Genomic DNA, 22,069 nt, shown 5'->3' with positions numbered 1-22,069 from the left:
TACAGAGGCGGAGTTTGGGGGTGGGTCAAGTCAAGAGCGGATTTTGATCACACTCAGAGGGGGAGGAGGGGAAGGGGGAAAGGAGAACAAATACGGTAAAAGGGAAAAGGGAAAAGGTTTTGAAAAAGAATGCAATGGAAGTTTACTCACGTTACATGTTTAAAGAAAATGAAATAACACAAAAGGTTTGGCATTTATGGTTTTGGCTGTTTTACTAAATTTATTGGTTTCGGATAAAGCTTGTCACCTAGTCTTAAAAATAAAGTGGCCTTTTACCTACAATTGGTTGTTGGAGCCTGCATTATTTGGGACGATGTTTCTGATAAACGCTTTACAATGCTTTTACAAACTTGTTACAGCAAGATCCGAAACTACCAAGAAACGTACATTAATTGAAAATATAGCTAATATTGTAAACAATGATTCTTCCATAGCAGCTACATTAAAATGTGTAAATCATAAAACCTCCCTTTCCTCTCCACAGGAAGAACACCTGGTGTAAGCTATGCAAGTAAAGGAATCACACGCCATGTCCCTACCCCGAGGAGGGCATTACCTGCGTGCCGGAGCCAGACCACTGCCAGGTTGTATCTTTCGGAGCAGACGAGCGCACTCAGAAGAGGCAGGGCAGAGTTGTATTCGCCGACATCAAGGAAGGCCTCAGCAACGTCGAGGTACAGGTCTCCCACCTCCTCGGGGTTCTGCTCCATCAGAGTGGTCAAGAGAGGCTGCGCACAAGGAGACAGAACAAAGAAAGAAACATCGACAGTAATATGGATAGATTTACACATAGTAAATCTGTCCTACAGAAAACTTACGAAACAGAACGCTGCATTGGAAGGTTCGCGCCTCGAGGTACAATACAAATATACGATACCTCATCTCAGCTGGGTCTGCCCAGCAGTATGCAACAGGAGCCGAGTGTCGCGTTATGTGTTTTACGTATTGTAGGCTTAGTAAGCCTGTGCTCCTAAAATGACCACCACATGAGCAGATTTTTGGGGTTTGCTTCTTTTGGGATCTCGGGTGTACTGAAGATGATAGGTTAGAAAATATCAGACTGAAATGTTTGGCCACATCGGAAACCCAACCTAATGCGAGCGGCAAGCCCTCAGTGACCAGGCTATGCCCTCAGTGACCAGGCTAGCCCTCTCCCACAGAGGTCAGATGGACCCGACACGGACATGTATCTGGACTCCACAGGCATAGGTAGCATCGACGGAGACTCTACAGAGGGCATACACGAGATGGCGCTGCTTGCACCAACATTTATGAATCACTGGACATTCCGAGGAGTAGCACTGGCATCGCACATTTTTTTTTTATTGACAACAGTGATTTTCAAATAGGACACAAATATGTTATTCTCTTTGTACCAGTGTAATGTGTGTAATGCACAGATAAACATGCTATTATGTCACAGCCCCAGCCCTGAGAATTTCAAACATGCATTCATTCATAAAGCTTTATTTCGACATACGTCATAAAAGCACAAGAAGATACAACAAACATGACAAGACTATATAAAAAATAAAATTCACACTAGCACAATTTAAAAAGTTATTAAATTCTATAAAGCTCCATTATGAATTAAAAAAATCATAAAAATAGTATAAAACATTTGTATGTGTATTTCCCCAGTTAGGAAAAGGAAGAACATCACTTATCAGAGCATGGGTATGGTAATAATTATTAGAATTTAGACAGTGACAGTAAAATTTAAAGTGCGTGTGCGGATGGCCCAAGACCAACTTAAGAATTTAGCGACAGCAATAGCTATATAAGGACTACAATCGGAGCCTAGAACTCTTAAAGCGGAGATACAACTCCGTGTACCAAAGGACAAACAAATTGGTCTCAGCCATTTTCGTCGCGGTGCCGCATATAGCGGACAAATAAAAAATACATGTGGAATGGTTTCATCCTCAGTCAAACAATTATGACACTTGCCACTAGTACTAGAAGCCCATTTACATGTAAAAAATTTAATAGGAAAAGAACCGATCCTAAATTGAAAGAACAGTTTCCTATCAAATGGCTTCTCGATAAGATCCCAGTTCTTCTCACACACAGGCCAGGATCTGAAATCCAAAAACCGGCCTGATAAGCTAGTGGCAGAAATAGATGGAAAAGATATTAAGAAAACCAATTCCCAATATTTTTGCTTTAGAACCATCTTAGTTGGAAAAACTGAGGTCTACAGCCTATCCCAGAGATGCACCAAATCAAGATTGGTAAGTATGGTTCTAATTTCTCTGAGCCATCCTATTTTATGAAAGCGATCTAAAGCAATCACATCTTTGAGGCCCTGGGCAAAATGTGAAAGCTCCGGTGTAGTCCATAACCGCCTCCAGTATAAAAGCGGGCGTAGCTTTGCCATATCCTCTATATTTTTCCTGCCCAAATCCATGCGTAGAGGAACCAACGGAGTACTTTGAGGGACCCCTATGAGACAACGTAGGAATTTGTTCTCTGCCAGGACTATACATCTTTAGTCATTGAATCCCCACAGTTCTGCTCCATATAGAGCGGAACTCACCGCCTTAATGTTATAAATTTCTCGGGCCGGGGTGACAGGTTTTGTAAGAGACATTTTATGCTTCTTTGTCAAGGCACCTATATGCTGGTGAAATTTTTTGTGAGGTTCAAATGACTTTTCCAGCCCATGTCCTTTTGAAGTGTTATGCCCAAGTACGTAAAAGCATCCACCTGCTCAAGGGGCACGTTATTTAGTAAAATCCTTCCCTTGAAAGACTTGTGCTGGTTAATTGACAAGAACTTCGTTTTAGAAGTGTTGATTTCAAGCGCTCTTTCTATACAGAAGTCACTAAAAGCATTCCCAGCCCTCTGTAAACCACTCGGGGTCCTGGAGACCATCAGTGTATCGTCCGCGAACATGAGGACCGGGACGCGAGTTCCCGCCAGGATGGGGGCGTCAGATGGTATCCGGGAGAGGTATTCAACCGCCCCGTTGATGTAGAAAGAAAACAGCGTGGGAGCCAGCACACAGCCTTGCCGTACATCACGCTCGACAGGGAAGGGATCAGTAACCTCCCCCTGTGACCCCAAAATTGTCCTCATGTAGGCGCACTAGTAGGGTTAACAATTCCAGCTCCATCCCCATTTCCCCCAACACCCCCCACAGTTTTCCCCTGGGGACTAAGTCAAAAGCCGACTTGAGGTCTACGAAGACGACATATAAAGACCCCTTGCCCAAGACCACGGTTCTCCAGAAGATGGTAATAAACCGGAAAACCTGGTCAATGGTGCTAGTACAGGAGCGGAACCCGGCCTGAAGCGGAGACAAAAAATGTTCTTCTTCAGCCCACACTTGTACTTTGTTTAGCACCAATCGGCCCACTACTTTCTGTATAGAGTCAATAAGACTAATCGACCTGTAATTACTAGGAAGAGATTTATCACCCTTCTTAAAAACGGGGATAATTTTGGCTCCCTTCCATGATGGTGGGACTGGGGACCCGTTGGCCAAAGCATTAGCTAGGAAAGCAATATACTGGCACCAAGTTGGTCTGTCGCTTAAAAAAACATCAACGGGAATACCATCCATGCCGGAGGCCTTCCCACCCGACACACAATCCAGTGCTATGTCTACGTCCTTTGGGGAAAATGACGACTTTCCAAAGGACACATACATAGCACCTCCCACAAACCACCTTTTCCATAGTCTACCCTGGCATGGTCTCCTCTGACGGATAGATCTCGAGAGACCCATGTTTATAGAGAATGTGTAAGATGATTTATACATTCTCCAACATAATATGCATGCATCCTTCTGGATGAAGAACAGGAGGACGGCTGACGTCCTGCACATACGTTATCACCAAAACAAATATTTAGTGGCGAATCGAGTGACTGGCAACGATTCTTGCAGACCCAATCAACAAACTTTGACATGACAGCTTCCAAGAATAGCTAAGATGCGTGCATTTTGCAATAGAGGAGTTGCACAAGATAATGCAGGACACAAAGTGGACACAGCTGGAAAATCAACCACCGACTCCGCCCAATAACATCCCAACTACAGGCAACAAGATAAAGAGACTGACTAGTGTCCCGAGAGGCTGCTTCCTGCACTCCTTCATTTTTTACACAAGTTAATGGGAATGATTCTACTTCCGGTTGAGAGTTACTGAGTAAGAAAAGGTGAAAACTGATCTGTGAACATCGGCTGATCTCTTTGTCTTAAAAGAAAATGAGGAACTTCACTACATTGAGGTATACACTGATCTTCCAGTGCATTGTTTCAAGTGATACCAGAAAGTGGAAAAGCAAGAGATGAAAAAGGGAGAGATTCGCCAGTTTCTCCATTTGAGGAGTTATGGAATCAGGGACCATGGTAACAACCAGCAGGTCAATAGAATAGAAAAATAATGCCACTTGGAAACATTTTCTGCTAAGAATAATTGTTTATGAAGTGTTATTTAATGCAGTGTATAACAGCTTCAGACCTATATCGAATTACTTCTTATTTCCTGTTTTGCTCATTGCTGTTTTTTTGTATTTGTTGAAAAGAAATAACATTTCTTGAACAAAGTTTAAAAATAAAATAAAGGTATTTGGTGCAAATTAAAGATTTTTGCCTCAAATATTTTAGTTGAAAGTATTCCTGCTACCCTTAGAATATGAAGCATCTAGATTACACTGGGTCCCAAGAAACACAAATACAACTGTCATCAAATACTAGCAAACTAAGAAACCTGAAAAGTCAGGTGAAATTCAGTTAAAAATGAGTCCATGAATCTGGATGAAAGGAAGGATTATTGATGATTAATATGCATTTTTAAGGGCTTCTTGATTTAACAGTGGATTAAACAAAGTGGTATAGACTCCTTTTATGCACTCATTCCGCAACAGCATTGCGCCATCACTTGTAGCACCTATTCACTAGTTGGAATTGTCTCAATATCATGTTTTATATATATATATATATATATATACACACACACACACATATATATATACACACACACACACATATACACACACATATATACACACACATATAATGCACATATTGAATATGCTACTTACCAGTATGCATCTGTTCTTGGCATGTAGGGCTGCTGACATTCATATCTGTGCATAGATCGCCGCCTAGTGTTGGGTCCGGATGTTTGCACGTTGTTGTCCTGGAAGAGTCTTCGAAGTATCCTGGGATAGGTGACTCCTCCCCTGGACTACAGTGCGCATGGGCATCCTCTCCATCCTCAGATTGTTTTTCGCCATTGTGGCAGTGATGGAGTAGATACAGAAAGTGATGACCATGCTTACAGTAATTCTGAGAGCTGCAGCTGTTACAGGCGCCGGGGAGGAGGGAGGGCGATATGAATGTCAGCAGCCCTACATGCCAAGAACAGATGCATACTGGTAAGTAGCATATTCAGTTCGAGGCATGTGGGCTGCTGAATTCATATCTGTGCATAGAATACATAGCAGTACCTCCTATTAGCGGCGGCTACCAGTGCCAGCTGCAGCGGTCTGAAAAAGAGTTTTGAGAACAGCCTGTCCTACAGCTGCCTGCTGTTTTGATTGCACATCTACACAATAGTGTTTGGTAAATGTGTGTGTAGTGGACCAGGTGGCTGCTCTACATATATCATGCAAAGGGATGTTTCCTAGGAAAGCCATGGAGGCCCCTAACTTACGTGTTGAGTGGGCTCGTGGCGGAATCGTTAATGTGCGTTTAGCCTTTTGATAGCAAATTTGAATACATTTAACGATCCATCTGGCTATACCTGCTTTGGAGATAGCGTTACCTTTGTGGTGTGGGGCAAAGGCAACGAAAAGTTGTTTTGTCTTCCTAAAAATCTTAGTCCTGTCGATATAGTACATGAGGGCTCTCTTCACATCTAGTGTATGGAGTGCTCTTTCTGCGACAGTTTGTGGGTTTTGAAAGAAAACAGGCAGTTCAATAGTTTGATTCATGTGGAACTGCGATATCACCTTGGGCATGAATTTGGGGTTGGTACGTAGTACGACCCTGTTGGCGTGAACCTGTATAAATGGCTCTTCAACGGTTAGTGCCTGGAGTTCACTAACTCTTCTTAAAGAAGTGATCGCTACTAGGAAAGCTACTTTCCAGGTAAGGAATTGAATCTCGCATGAGTGTAGAGGTTCAAAGGGTGGACCCATCAGGCGTGTGAGGACCAAGTTGAGGTTCCACATTGGAGCCGGTGGGTGGCTTGGAGGAATTACTCGTTTGAGTCCTTCCAAGAATGCTTTGATGGCAAGCACTTTGAATAAAGAGAGGTGCTGCCTGGTCTGGAGATAGGCTGATATTGCAGTCAAATGGACACGTATAGAGGTGTACGCCAGATTGCATCTGTATAGGTGTAAGAGGTAACAAATTATGTTTTGGATGGATGCGTCTAATGGGTTAATGTCATTATTATTGCAATAAATGACGAACCTTTTCCATTTGGCTGCATAGCAAGCTCTGGTAGTGGGTCTTCTAGCTTCCTTAATGATGTCCATACAGTCAGGTGGCAGGTTTAGGTAGCCAAACTCTAGGACTTCAGGAGCCAGATCGCCAGGTTCAGCTGTTGCGGATCTGGGTGCTGAATCTCTCCATGGTTCTGCGTCAAATGCGCGGGTTTGATCCGCAGCCTTTGATGCGGCACCACGGAAAGTTCGAGAAAAGTGGTGTACCATGGCTGGCGTGCCCACGTTGGAGCAACCAGGACGAGTGTCAGGGAGTGTTGTCTGAGTTTGCGAGCCACCAGCGGTATCAACGGCGCTGGGGGAAAAGCGTACGCAAATCTGCCAGACCAGTTCGTCCATATCGCATTGCCCTGCGATTGTGGATGTGGGAACCTGGCGGCAAAGCTTTGGCATTTTGCGTTTTCGCTTGTGGCGAATAGGTCTATCTCTGGATGACCCCATTGCTGGAAGTACGGTTGGAGTACTGATGGGTGTAACTCCCACTCGTGCATCTGGTGGCTGTGTCTGCTGAGCAGATCCGCCATCTGGTTGTCCTTGCCGGGGAGGTGTTCCGCCATGAGGAACATGTTCCTCTGAATGGCCCACTTCCACATGCTCTGAGCCAGATGAGACAACTGTGGAGAGTGTGTACCTCCCTGCTTCTGTATGTAGTACATGGCGGTCATGTTGTCCGTCCGGATCAACACGACCTTGTTGCACAAGTGTACTTTGAATGCTTTCATTGCCAGGAAGATTGCCATCAGTTCCAGAAGGTTGATGTGCATCTTCTTTTGTTGTGTTGTCCATAGTCCCTGCACTGTGTAGTTGAGTACATGAGCTCCCCATCCTTGGAGAGACGCGTCCGCTGTCAGTATTATTTGTGGAACAGGCTCTTGGAACGGTCGGCCCTTGCAAAGGTTTTGTGGATTCCACCAATGCAGAGAGTTGTATGCCCGACCGCTCACCAACACTAGGTCTTTCAACTGTCCTTGAGCCTGATTCCACTGACGTGCTAAGCACTCCTGAAGCGGGCGCATATGTAGTCTCGCGTGTGGGACTATGAAAATGCAGGAGGCCATCATGCCTATCAACTGCATGAACACTCGCGCGGGAAGGGAGTGTTGTGGTTTGAACTTGGAAATCAGCATTTGCATGCTGTTGATTCTCACTAAATTTGGCTGAGCTGTGGCCGCCAGAGTGTCTATAGTCGCACCTAGGTACTGTTGTACGTGTGCGGGTTGGAGATGGGATTTTGGGTAATTTAGTGAGAACCCCAGACTGTGAAGGAGGTGAATGGTGCGGGACATGTGGCTGGCACATTGCTGGGCTGACTTTGCTTGAACAAGCCAGTCGTCCAGGTAAGGGTAGACGTGTATGTGCTGCCTCCGTAGATGTGCAGCCACAGTAGCTAGGCACTTTGTGAAAACTCTGGGTGCTGTTGTCACGCCGAAGGGAAGGACTTTGAATTGGTAGTGCTGCCCCTGAACAGTGAACCTGAGGTATTTTTTGTGTGAGGGGTGAACGGGTATGTGGAAATACGCATCTTTGAGGTCCAGTGTGGCCAGGAAGTCTCCCTGCTTGAGCAGCGGGAGGACTTGCTGTAAAGTGAGCATGTGAAAATGCTCGGAGAGAATGTAGCGGTTCAGGGGTCTCAGGTCTAGTATAGGTCTGAGTGACCCGTCCTTTTTCGGTATTAAAAAGTACAGGGAGTACACCCCTGTGCCTTGCTTGTGGACGGGTACGACCTCTATTGCGCCTTTTAGTAGCATACTTAGCACTTCCTGCTGTAAGAGCGTTAAGTGCTCTGAGGACATAGGACGGTGTTTTGGAGGTATTGTGGGTAGAGTCGAGGTTAATTCTAGGCAGTAACCGTGTTTGACAATGTCTTTGACCCACCTGTCCGTGGTGATGGAGTTCCACGTGGACAGGAACCTTTGTAGCCTTCCCCCGACAGGTGTTATGTGGTCGGGAGGAAGGGAGAGGGCGTCACTGCTTGTTCTTGGGGGAGGACCTGGTGTTGCCGTATCCGCGTCCTCTGCCCTTTGTGCTTGAGCCACGATAACCACCCCGGGTGTTTTTATCGTAGGAGCTTTGTGTGTTTCCCTTGTTGTAGGTTTGCTGTGACCCCTGTCCTCTACCTGCTCCTCTATTTCCGGGGCGACGAAAGGAGCCGCTCCGAAAGGACTGCGTTTGGAGAGCCCCCATGGACTTTGCAGTGTCTGTGTCCTTTTTTATTTTCTCTAGGGTGGTGTCAACCTCTGGCCCGAATAAGTAGTCTGGGTTGACAGGTTGGTTGAGGATGTTATTTTGTACCTCAGGTTTGAATCCGGAGATTCGTAACCAGGCGTGTCGTCGCAACATGACGCTAGTGTTTATGGCTCTGGCAGCTGTATCTGCGGCATCCAGTGCACACTTAATGGATGCGTTTGTGAGGAGTTGTCCCTCCCTGATGAGGATCGCTGCACCTTCTTTGAATTGGTCAGGGAGATGTTAGAGTAATGTTTCCAATGTGTCGTAGTGTGCTCGATCGTAGCGAGCGAGGAGCGCCTGGGTATTGGCAATACGCCATATGTTAGCTGCTTGGGCCGCCACCCGTTTGCCGGAGGTCTCTAGCACTTTGGACTCTTTGTCCGGGGGAGGAGCATCACCTGTTTGCGAGTGTGCCCGTTTGCGAGCATTCGCAACTACTAGGGAATCCAGAGGTAACTGGCCTCTAATGTAGGTAGGGTCCCCAGGCGCCGACCTGTATTTCTTGTCGATCCTGGGGTTTATTACTCTTGCCCTGGTGGGTTCCTTGAAGATGTCCTTTGCTGGTTTGAGGACACCCTTCAACATGGGTAGAGTTTTTATATTCCTTTCTGAGGATGCGAAAGTATCCATGAGAAAGTCGTCCTCGACGGTGTCAGAGTGTAGTTGCACACCATGATTGGCCGCAGCACGTTCAATGAGGGCATTGAATGCGGCAGTGTCCTCTGTGGGAGACGTTTTTGCTCCATAGAGCTGCGGGTCCTGTGTATCCAGAGGTGCACCCGAGTCTACAGGGTCATCCCAAGCTTGGTCAGGGTCCTGTTGGCCTTCAGGGTCCATCTCTCCGGGGTAGGGGACGTGGTCACCCATGTAGTCCTCCAAAACTTCTGTTTCGGAGTGTGTGGGAGAGAAGGACTGTGGATCTTGATAAGAAGAATGGAGAGGTTCGTATAGAACTGGTTCCGAAGGCGTTGGCAGCTTTTTCTTGAGCGGGATCCGGTAGGATTCCAAAGCTGGCTCGGAAGTTATTCTCCTCTTGTGGAGCATCATCCTGCCGGTGTCGGCGTCGATGATGTGTGACGGAGACGTCTCTGCCGGAGAGCGTTCGGCAGGCGTGATCGTGGTGTGGGTGACCCGTGTTCTGATTTGGAACAGTTTTGGGGCCGTGGATGGCGGCAGGCCAAAAGTGATGTTGGCTGGTGCCGAAGAGGCTGTTGGAGCGGTTATCGGCTCGGAGCCCGATGTGTCCTGGAGGACTGCTTTGTGTTTGATGCGTTGCGCAGCAACTGGCCGCACCTGGAGCGCCATCGATTCTTTAGCGCCGACCGGTTCTGTAGAGGTGGGCGTGGACTTCTTCGGCGCCAGTGGGTCATCGAGTCGAGGAGCGGTAGTGGCCGTCGACGAGTGTGCCTTTGGTGGTGCTGTCGAAGCGGTGTGAGACGCAGCAGGCAGTTTGACCTTTGGGGTCGGAGCCGATTGCTTCGGTGCCGGGAGCCGAGTAGGTTTGGTGGCACCGAAGGTCTTTTTCCGTGTGTCGGCGCCGACGTCGGCTGCTGCAAGTTCGGCACCGAAGTCTCGTTTGGTGCGGTCGGTGCCGACGGGTTTTGCTGGCGTCGAAGGTGTGGTGGGCCTCGATCCGACCAGCGTCACTTTTGGTTTCGGTTTCTGGTGAACCAATACAGCTTTCGGTTTCGGTTTCGAAGAAGGGAAACCAGCCGTTTTGGGTAGTAATGGCTGCCGCTGAATGTCCGAGGCCGGGCCAGAGGGCGGGGCCGAAGAACTGCGGGATAGGTCTTGGGTAAGGCCCGAAGGCGATCCCTCGACCGGAGCCATAGATTGGCGCACTGGGATATCCTCAGTCTGTACGGGTAGGCCTTGCTCGTCACCGGAGCTACTCTCTTCGGCCCCTAAGGCCTCATTGTAGTCTCCTACCTCGGTGTCGGCTTCATCTCTGTGAAAGAGTCGTTCTTCGACGTCCTCCGATCCGGAGTCGTGTTCGGAAGCGGGGCTGGAGGGTAGGTTCTCCACGTCTTCGACATCTTCGTCCTCGGCGCTGAAGATGTTGGTCGGGGCCGGTGCCGCTTGCTGCGCTTCGAGTCTCGCTGCTCGTCGATTCCGGAGAGTCTTCTTGGATCGGAATCGGGCACAGGCCATACATGTCGACTCGTCGTGATCCGGTGAAAGGCATTTGTTGCACACCGGGTGGACGTCGACATGGGGATATTTCGCATTGCATACAGGACACCGCTTGAATGGAGTCCTCGATTCCATCGTCGATGACGGGTCGATGGTCGGGTAAGATGCGAAAAAGTTGGTTCTGGAAGTTAGTAAACTAACAAAGATACTATCGATACCGATCGGGAACAGTACCGACGCGAACTAAAGGCCTTTTGGCCTGGAAAAGTTTTTCCTAACTTGAGTCAAGATAAGCACATCCGAACCCAATGGCGGAAAAAAACAATCTGAGGATGGAGAGGATGCCCATGCGCACTGTAGTCCAGGGGAGGAGTCACCTATCCCAGGATACTTCGAAGACTCTTCAGGACAACAACGTGCAAACATCCGGACCCAACACTAGGCGGCGATCTATGAACAGATATGAATTCAGCAGCCCACATGCCTCGAACATAATACACACACATTATATATTCGCTGCTAATCAATCCAAAAACACAAGGTTGCCCTTACAGAGAACGCCAACATACTCTGGAGCTGTCACCTTCTTTATTGCAGGCTGCCATGAAAACGTGCTTGAATCAAGGAAAATCGCCAAACATGTTTCGGGCATCCTTTTAATACTTAAATGGTTCCTTGAGTGGCTGCCGGGACTTTTGTGACAGAGCCAGTGAGCAAGGGCGTTGATGCCCAAAACATGTTTGGCGATTTTCCTTGATTCAAGCACGCTTTCATGGCAGCCTGCAATAAAGAAGGTGACAGCTCCAGAGTGTGTTGGCGTTCTCTATAAGGGCAACCTTGTGTATTTGGATATGGATATATATATATATATATATATATATATATATATATATATATATATATATATATTATCTACTGGCGGTCGCCAGTAGATAGTTATAGTTAGGACCCTGTTTCCATAGGAAATCCGCAACATTCTATTTGGAATAACTTTGGCGCCGGTCGATGAATCCTCGCGAAATTTTCAAAATAGGTGGGGCGCTACGCTCCGCTCCTACCCTGAAAGTCTCGGAAGGATTCGTCAAGCGGGGGCTGAGAAAAAAGGGGGGTCCCAAAACGCGTTTTTCCCATGCATTTTTCCATAGGACCTTTAGACACAGCTACAGCCCGAACGGCTGAACAGAGTTACTTGAAATTTGGCAGAGAGGTAGTCCTCAGGTCAAGGAAGTGCCTTTTGTAGGTCTGGTGTAAATCTGTTCAGTAGTTCCTGAGAAAATAGCATTTAAATCAATATATATATGTGGGCGGAGCCTAACCACACATCTCATCCTGAGATCTGATTGGCTGTCAGCACTTCATCCAATTAGTGTTGGCAGCCATCTTGGGACCAATATACATGATAGCACCTCATTAAAAAGCATTGCAGTTAATAGAAGATTTTAAGACTTTAGTTACATTATAAATCATTTGTTGATGGTACCATACTCATTTTAGGAATTGTGGTATGTTCTAAGGTGATTTCACCATGTGAAAAAGCCTTCTGCTGGGATATCATGATTGAGAGAAAAATATTTTCTCATGCTTTTACCACAGAGGTTTGGAAGGTGATCTATAAGCTAAACTGAGAGCTTATTTTCTGTAAATTCACATTATCTTTCTCAGTCATGTGAGAATGAAGTCTGACATTCTCAGTAAAACATGTACATCCAACAAGGGCAGAGACTGTCAGTTGATTCCTTTGTGTTCTACTGCAGCTTTCCAGAGTGTTCCAAAGAACTACTAGAGCGCTAACCGTCCTACTTATGATAAATGTATGGCACACCTGAAGCCATCTTGCTTGGATTAAAGTGGTAACTCTTAAAACATTTAATTTAAAAAGGAACAAAATGAGGGGGTTCATTTTTCCATAAAAAGTATGATTAGTGCTGCAGAAAGAAAAATTAGGGCACATTTTGAGTGACTTCTCAAATCCTAACATGCAGACTGAAACATGCACTTTCAATACCAGCAGCAGTTTTCCCTGGTGAGCAGTAGCTTTACTACAGTGATCTAATGAGCAAAAAGAGTGCTAACATTCTGATTTTATGGCAAATGTGTGACACATTTGAATGCCTTCTTGATGGAATCAAAGTAAAAAACTGAAAGTATTTCCTACTGAGGAGGCTGCAGTAAATGAGGAAATTAGGAAACTTCATAACAAATAAGTCTCCCAAGATGGCCACCAGAGACAAAAGAGCCCAAATGTAGCCCAAATATCACCCAGATGTAGCCCAAGTATAGCCCAATGACAGAATGTCCAAGAATGTTCTTAAAAACAACTAGAGCACTTACTGTCTTCATTATGACAAAAGTATGGCACACCTGAAGCCATCTTGATTGGAATAAACTGGTAACACTTAAAACATTTAATTTAAAAAGGAACACAATGAGGGGGTTCATTTTGCCATAGAAATTATGATTAATGCTGAAGAAAGAAAATGAGGGCACATTTTGAGTGACTTCTGAAATCCTCTTCTATTTCATTAAAAAATTCTGACATGCAGACTGAAACATGCACTTTTAATACCAGGAGCAGACTTCCATGGTGAACAGTAGTTTTACTACAGTGATCTAATGAGCAACTAGAGTGCTAACATTCAGAATTCATGGCAAATGTGTGACATATCTGAATACCTTCATGATGGAATCAAAGTAAAAAACTGAAAGCATTTCCGACTGAGGAGACTGCAGTACATGAGGAAATTAGGAAACTTCATAACAAATAAATCTCCCAAGATGGCCACCGGAGACAAAAGAGCCCAAATGTAGCCCAAAATCACCCAGATATAGCCCAAATATAGCCCAATGACAGAAGTGTGCAAAACACTTATTATTTTGTGTTTTTGCAGTGTTATATAGTGCAGACTTGTCAGGTATTGGAGTGCTTTACATGAGCATTGGTTACATCACACAAGAACAAATTCACTTTGGTTGTAGACATGGGGAGACTAAGTGATTTGACCAGAATCACAGAATGTCGAGCTGAAGCAGAAACTTCAACCTGGTTCCCCAGTTGCAAAGTCTGCAGTTCTGGAAGTAACACCACATCCTCTCCCCTAAGTGCAACATTTAATCAAGTTGTCAACTAGATAAAAAAACATAAAGATAACAAATAATTTAAAAGTGCTTTGTCGCTATTTGAAAACTCAGAAAATATGTCCTTATTTTAGTCTTTTAGAGCACTAACCACAATTTTGATGCCAATAAGACCCTCTCATATATGTAATTTCTAAAGGAATGCTCTAGGTATTACAGTTTTGATTACATCAAGATGATGTCAGGCGTTCCACACTTTTGTAATAAATATAGAATGTTAGCAATCTAGTTGTTCATTAGGATACTGTTGAGAGGCAGAGGCCAGGGGCACGGACTCTGAAAATTGAAGGCAGGTAGGAGGGTGCAAAGGCAACAATTTAACCACACTGAGCAGGCAGGAAGGGCCGTGGAAGCACAACAGACTATGGAGGGCAGTGGAAAGGGGGGCAGGGGCAACAAACCAACAATACAGGACTTGCAAGAGAGGCTGTTGGAGGGAAGATCTATTACGGGTCAAGGAAGCTAGGGGCGGTCCCCAGAGCCCCGGGAGCCACCACAGAACTGAGCAGGAGAGTGAGTCAGGGACAAAAGGGGCACCTTAATTTGAGCCGGGGTGCCTAGGAACGCTTGCTCCAAAAATGAAGAAAACAGACATATGAGACATGGAATTGGAGGCAGAATACAATGGCAGTTTAATGAGAAGATGCAACTTCAAAGAAACCGCAGAATAGAGACATAAAGTACAAAATACAGAATCCAGATAATCATACAGCTGTCATGATATTCTCTGTATCTCAATTAATGGACTGACAGAGAGAGAGAGAAAACACATCTATAAATGCATCATGAGAAACAAGTTACACCAAGGAAAATGTTACCTAGGGACACTCACATTTACTCTTAGAGCAAGCATTCCTGCAATTACAATACAACATCTTTTAAATGCAAAAGTAAAGAGAACAATGGTTAAACATAACATGACATTTCATATAGGTAAAATAGAATAAGATACTTCAAGCAAAGCAGAGCAAGACATTTTAAGCAAAGGAAGACAAGAGCTCCCAGTTCTTGGGGAAAACCTGCACAGCCTGTTAACCTACATACAGACGGCGAGGTTGTCCGTCGATATCTGTGGGTGCTCCCTTTTTATATTATTTTGTGGGCTCCTTTGCACGCTACATCTACCTACGTATGCTACCCAAAAGCTTCGTCTGCAGATTTTACCAGACATTTCGTCATTTACCCACTTAATGCTGACAATGGACTGGGTGAAAAGGTCAGTCTCTCAGGCCAATCGCTTATCGTAAGTTCCATAGAGCAAGCAGAAAATAATGGGTATTGTACAGGAATTCAATATATTCATGTATAAAATCTCCTCAGTTCTCCTAACTTGACGCTCTGCGGTTGCCACTTCCTTAAAAGCGGGAAACCTGCCCAGGAAGCAAGTACCAGTCCAGGATGCAGCCTACTGTATGTCGACAGCTTCAGGGGGATGTTGAACTTTGATACCGAGCACGGAGCACTCGGGTAGGGTGGGGGCTACTAGTTTGGAGCAGAAGGCCTCGCAGACCTGCCTTCAGACTGCTATACACTAAAATTGCAGAGCTATGGTCAATTTAACAAAGAGGCCTACATATTGAACAGAAGGGCCTACACAGGGGTTTTATGCTGGCTGAGTGGTAAGGATGTCTCAGGATAATTATATAGCAACACAGGACCCGCTGGTCAATTTAATACGGCCTACAAATGCGGCTGGCAGGGCAAGGACAAGGGTCTCATACTTCAGGTGTGGACAGAACGGGCCAGGGGCCCCCTGTGATACAAAATCTACCCTCCTTCAAGGCTGTGGCAATGTAATAGACCATTGTGGGCAGAAGGAAGAGGCAATGGTAGTACAACCATACATGCCAACAGACCCGATTCAGCCAGGAAACGTCCAATGTTTTTAAGCTCAAATGGGCTTTATTTGATCTGTCTCCTGTCTACAATATCCTCTTTTTCAATGTAACTCAAAGGGGAAAATCAATACCCCAGTTTTTTTTCAAAATCTCCCTCTTACCAAGTTCAAAATGTTCGCAAGTATGGTACATTGGATCATGGAAGGAAATGGGATAGGGACATGGACTTGGATAACAGAGGACAGGAGAGACATGGAGAGGTGCACCAAACTGACCCTGCAGGGCAGGCATCAAGGTTTGCAGCAGCAAAATACACCACACAGGGCATGCAGGACGGGAGTGTAGCACAACAATCCATAGAAAGCAAGAGGGAGGGGACAGGACCATGCACATGGACAACAGAGAACAGAGGGGCAAGAGGCAATGGTAGCTAGCTGACCATAATGGACAGACAGGAGAGAAGGCTGCAGCATAACAGACCATAAAGGGCAGGAGGGACGGATCAGGGGCATTACAATGGAACAGACAAGCCAGGAGGGAGGGAGTAGGGGTCTGCACATGTAAACAGAGGGCTGGGGGCAAGGGGGCAGGGCAGGAGCAGCAAGATGGCCATGGAGGTCAGGCAGGATGGGCACTAGAAGCAAGACACAACATGAAGAGCAACAGTGAGACTGTGATGGCATACACACAGACCATGGAGGGAAGGTGGGAGGGGGTCAGGGGCAGCTAACTGACCACACAGGGAAGGTGGGAGGGGCCATGGCAGCACAGAAGACCATGCATGGCAAGTGGGAGGGTTAGTGGCAGCACAATGGCTATGATGGGCAAGAAGGAGGGTGCAGGGGCATGCACAAAGGACGATGGAGGATAGAAGGGAGGGTCAGGACCTGTGCACAGACAAGAAAGTTCAGGGGAAGGGGCCTCACAACAGACCACACGGGGCAGGCAGGAGGAGCAGTTGCAGCACAACAGACCAGGGAGGGCAGAAGGGTGTGGCAGTACAATGGACCATGTAGGACAGGAGGAAGAGGATAGAGGCATGGCATGTGGACAGGCAGGGTGGAGGTGGCAGGGACAGGTTACAGTCATCTGACAATGCTAGGCAGGTGGGAGGGGAGTGGCAGCTCAACAGAACACTCAGAGTAGATAGGAGTGGCAGGTCCATGGGACATGGTGGGCAAAAAGGATGGAGCAGGGGCATGCACAAAGACATCGGAGGGCAGGGGGAAGGAGAATAGGGGCAGCAAGCTAAGCACAGAGTTTAAGCAGGAGGTAAATGATGGGGCATAGAATTGGGCAATGGAGGGCAGGAGGAGTGGACTGGTACATCATACTAAATTGAGGGCAGTGGCAGCACATCAGACCATGCATGGCAGGAGGGAGGAGGCTAGTCCATGGATTCACACAACAGAGGATAGGGAGGAGGGGGATGGGGCAGCAAGCTAACTGTTCAGAGAAGGCGGGTATTAGAAACTTTATTGTTTTTAAAACATTTTGTCTGTGCAAACTACTTAAAATATGAACAAGTATGCAGCATAATCTCACTTTTATTCAGGAAGAAGAAGACGTTAGTGACTGTGACTCCGGGCTCACTTGGCAAAAACACCCCCTGACCCTCCACCCCCTATCGCAAAATGTAATGCCCGTGAAAAGGGTAGGTGAACACAGTGTTATATAGAACATAGTCCTGAGAGCACGATTGAAAATGAAAACTAGATATAGTGTATGGTATAAACTATGCACCAAAAAGTGTGATATAAGATGAACCAGGCGTGAAATATAATATGCAATACATTGTGCGCAATGACAGATTCATTGGAGAGCGCGAGATAGCACAGGCACTAGCGCGTGCTATGCGATATGCGCCTTGGAGTGTAATATGCACAGGGCAGTGTTGTGTAACCTAACTAGTCTCTAAAGTTGTAATATAAAATATGTGCTGGGGAGTGTAACGTTGCATATGCACTGTGACAAAGATATGGATCCCAAATTGTAATATGTATGGCATAGCACTGTGCGTTATAACATAGGCATCGAGGAAGGCACGTTAGATGGGGCAATATAACCCGTGCGAAGACAAGTGTGGCATGACATTTTCACGGGGTGGTGTTACAGTGCACATGGGCTAGAGAGTGTCATAGCATATGCACTAGCTAGTGGAATACAATACAGAGGTGTGTGGCACTCGGCAGGCAATGGTGGGTGTAACACAGCATTGGGCTCTGTCAGGAGCGCGCTGTGACTCGCAAGTGATGTTCGTCCCCTTTCCAGAGAGTAAAATAAAAAGTATTACACATCCGGCAGTGGATGTGTGTTTTATTAACTGTGAGGGGGGTTTCTTGCATAGTTTTGGTCGAATTTTTGTCGAATCCCCTTTGAATGGCTTGGTGTGCATGTGTATTAAATGTGCCCGTCAATAGCTACCCATGTTTGTATAAATAAACGACAAGGGTGTCTACCGGGATTAGGCACGGTAGAGCATCAGACATGTCAGAGCTTCACTAGTGGTGTAAATACATTCCACGTGGATTAATTGCATGCATAGTCGCCTTTTAATGAATATCACGCAAATCGTCATGGTGATAGGTACGTACGGTTTGTCCAGCATGTCCTAGGCGTGTCTATAAATATATATTTTTTAAAAATAATAAAAAACAGTGGCCGGCCCTGGGGATTGGGGTCAAAAAAATATAATTAGGAGACAGGCCCTGGGGGATGGGGTCATCAGGGCCAATAAATTAGAATAAGAAGGGGAACCACACAGCCCCCCTTCTTAAAAAAATAAAATAAATAAAAGACTGGCATCGTGCCGGAGGCCATGCCCCCTCCATGCAGCACTCTGCAAACGCGCCCCCAACAGGCATCTCCAGTATGCGCCAGGGAGCTGCGCTGCAGACAGGTGTTCTGAGGCCAAGCCCCTTTTTACACCTCTCTGCAACGCAGCTCTGTGGCGCTTACTGGAGGTACCTAGTGGTCTAGTGTGACCCTAGGGACCCTTAGGATTCAAGGGGACTTAATCTCTCAACTTAGAACAGCCACAGGGCGCGTTTACACAGTGGTGAAGGGAGGGGACGGGGCCTGAGGTGACGTGTGCAAACACGCACCATGGCACGTTTTAAATTGGGGATATAATTTCCCTTCAATACTGAGGGCCCCTGGGGGCTAACTAGCCCACCAAGTGCTTCAAGTAAGCGCCACTGAGCTGCATTGCAGAGAGGTGGTCCAGGCCGTGCCACTTTTTACACCTCTCTGCAACGCAGCTCTGTGGCACTTACTGGAGGTACCTAGTGGGCTAGTTGGACCCTAGGGACCTTCAGGACTCAAATGAACTTAATCTCCCAACTAAAAACGGACACAGGGCGTGTTTACACAATGGTGAAAGGAGGGGACGGGGCCTGAGTTAACGTGTGCAAAAACGCCCTGTGGCCTGTTTTAAGAGGTAGTTTTAATCCCCATGCCCTATTATATACTAGGGGCTTATAGAGGAGGTAAGGCTAATCACAGGGGGACCCCAACGCATAATGTTCCCAAGTGTATGTAGGTGTTTTCACTGTATTCTAAGTGTCTTTTAACATAGCACTGGCTCTAGGACTGGTTAGTCAGACTCAGTTACCACCAGTATCCGTCTGAAAAAGTTGAGGGTACAGGATGATTTTGCAACAAGGCTTCTTTCTGCTCTTCTTTTTGTTCTTTCTGCACGTTATCCTTCTTCCTGCACTTATCTTCGTATTTGAGGACTTCTGTTGCTTCTTTCTGCACTTCTTTTGTTTCTTTCTGTGCATTTTTTCTTCTTTCTTCACATGTCCTATCTCTGTAGGTATAGTTAGAAATTAGCATTTAAAAAACCTTTGAAATTAACAGAAAAAACCATAGGTTTCAGGCACGTTATAGTTAGGAATTAGCATTTAAAAAACCTCAGAAATTCACTGAAAAAACCATAGGTTTCAGGGGTGTTATAGTTAGCTGGACTTTTCACTTGTACAAAACCATTGAAATTCCCCCGTTATAGTTAGTTCAGCTAACTATAACTCGCGCGCCCGCAATGCACTGCTGATGACGTCACATATTACATCACTCATGACATGGTCAGTGACATCACTCATGACATCACTGATGACATCTCAAATGACATCACTGATGACATCACTGATGACATCATCCTTGTGATAGAGTGGCAGACCTCCTCTCACCCTAATATAACCTTTGATACACACATTCAAAAATAGAGACTAAAATTTTCAAAACAATGGACATACCAATACCAGTTACAACAACCTCTTCAGTAATTCTAAGATCCACATACACAACCACTCATTCACCAACTGTCCAATACAGTCACTCATACATGTACTCACTCATCATAGGTACTCATACACCTATACATCCTGTTACACAATGCCACTCATCCATAGAGTTACTCACACACATAGTCACTCATGCTAATAAAGAATCAAACATACATTTACTTGCATATACAGTTATACACACACCACCACACTTACTTCTACGGAAACTTACACATACTTAGTCTTTTAAACAATCACTTATAGAAACACATACTTATTCATACAGGAACTCTTTCAATCTCTCACTCTCACATATACTCACATATATACACCAATAGTCACATATACTAGTTTAAAACATATGTAGTTACTCATAAAGACACTATTGAGACAGTCATTCACTCACTAACACACCCATACACACACTCATCCACCCATACAGTCCTGCACACATACTGTGTTCAACACATACAAACAGTGAGTCACTCATTCATGCACCTATGCACTACGTAATACCCCCACCGAACCATGCAGACACTCAGACTGATACTCAAAAAACCAACTAATAACCTATATAGACACCCATGTAGCTACTCACCAACCCATGCAGCCACTTATACACAAAGTGAGAGACTGATACAGATATTTACATATTTAAACATTACTCACTAAGCCATGTATTCACTATGATACACTTAATCAGTCAGTTACACAATCAATTTTTCAAAAACAAATCATCCATTTAGACACTTATATACCCATTTATTCTTCCATCGACCTTGAGATATACATATATAAAACATATTTAATTTTCAGAATAACACACATTCACTGGATGATGTCATCAGTGATGTCATCAGTGATGTCATTTGAGATGTCATGAGTGATGTCACTGACCATGTCATGAGTGATGTAATATGTGACGTCATCAGCAGTGCATTGCGGGCGCGCGAGTTATAGTTAGCTGAACTAACTATAACGGGGGAATTTCAATGGTTTTGTACAAGTGAAAAGTCCAGCTAACTATAACACCCCTGAAACCTATGGTTTTTTCAGTGAATATATATATATATATATATATATATAATCTAAATGGATTAAGTGACTACCTTTTTTGATCTGGTAGTTCATTCATTGTGACAGCAGGGCATTAAGAAAGTGAATCCTTGCCCAAATAATTGGTTAGTAAATCATAGTGATGTCTACTGGGACTTTGTTTTGTATGCATGGCCTTAATTATCCCAGTTCCACTGGAATACAGGGTGCTCCGTATATGTTTTTGATATACAACTCTTCAGCAAAAAAAAAACACAAAATCAGGATCAGTGTTAACAGCCAGTAGGTCAATGGAATATTAAATTCTTTTGACGATTTATTATGCAACTGAAAAGGAAAGAACGCTTGCATTTTGTACCTTGGGTTTGAAAACAAGGGGAGCAGATTAATAAAAGGGGGCACTGAAGGCATGTTTGGCCAGTGTTTGATTTCTAAAGATATACGTCTTGAACTACAGAAGAATCCTGGAATACATCTCAGAAGCTGTCTAGAAAAGCGAATGGGCTGCCTCTGCTCCTAAAGTCTCAGCTGACACGAAATGCATTCCTAGCATCAATTTCAAATGCCTATACAGATCTTCACCGGGAGCAAAATCGATAACAAAAAGCATATTTCTGCATTTATTTAAGCCGAGATAAAGTATATTTACACAACATGAATTAAGAGGTCCTTTGGAGCAGCTGGTCTTATGTTCCAAAACATTGGGAAATATTTTTAGTGTCTTACAACTAAATGGTAATGTAAAATAAGACAAGTTTCAAATTCTACTTTCAAGAGAAGACATTTTTTCTTGCCATGATGGGATGTATAATTCTATGGATCGAGAGCAAAAGAAGTTGCTGATGTGAGGTGAGGGGCTCAGGCATAGATTGGATGATCAGTTTCCAGAGGACAGGCAGGAGAGGTGTATTCAATTTCCTGAAAGCACTG

The 22,069-nt window shown here is 45.2% G+C and overlaps 1 protein-coding gene across 1 annotated transcript in view; it reads right to left on the bottom strand.

Moving 5' to 3' along the window:
* GTF3C3 (general transcription factor IIIC subunit 3) overlaps window positions 1-22,069 on the bottom strand; it is a 371,442-nt gene that overhangs the window by 201,496 nt on the left and 147,877 nt on the right. The window contains exon 10 of the mRNA XM_085648757.1: window positions 557-728. Coding sequence (XP_085504883.1) covers window positions 557-728 — 172 coding nt within the window. The remainder of the gene's footprint in view (window positions 1-556; window positions 729-22,069) is intronic.

Source organism: Triturus cristatus, chromosome 3_2 (genome assembly GCF_964204655.1).
Source record: "Triturus cristatus chromosome 3_2, aTriCri1.1, whole genome shotgun sequence".
NCBI lineage: Eukaryota > Metazoa > Chordata > Amphibia > Caudata > Salamandridae > Triturus > Triturus cristatus.
The sequence above is the reverse complement of the archived record's forward strand: the minus strand, read 5'-3'. Positions and strand labels throughout refer to the sequence as shown.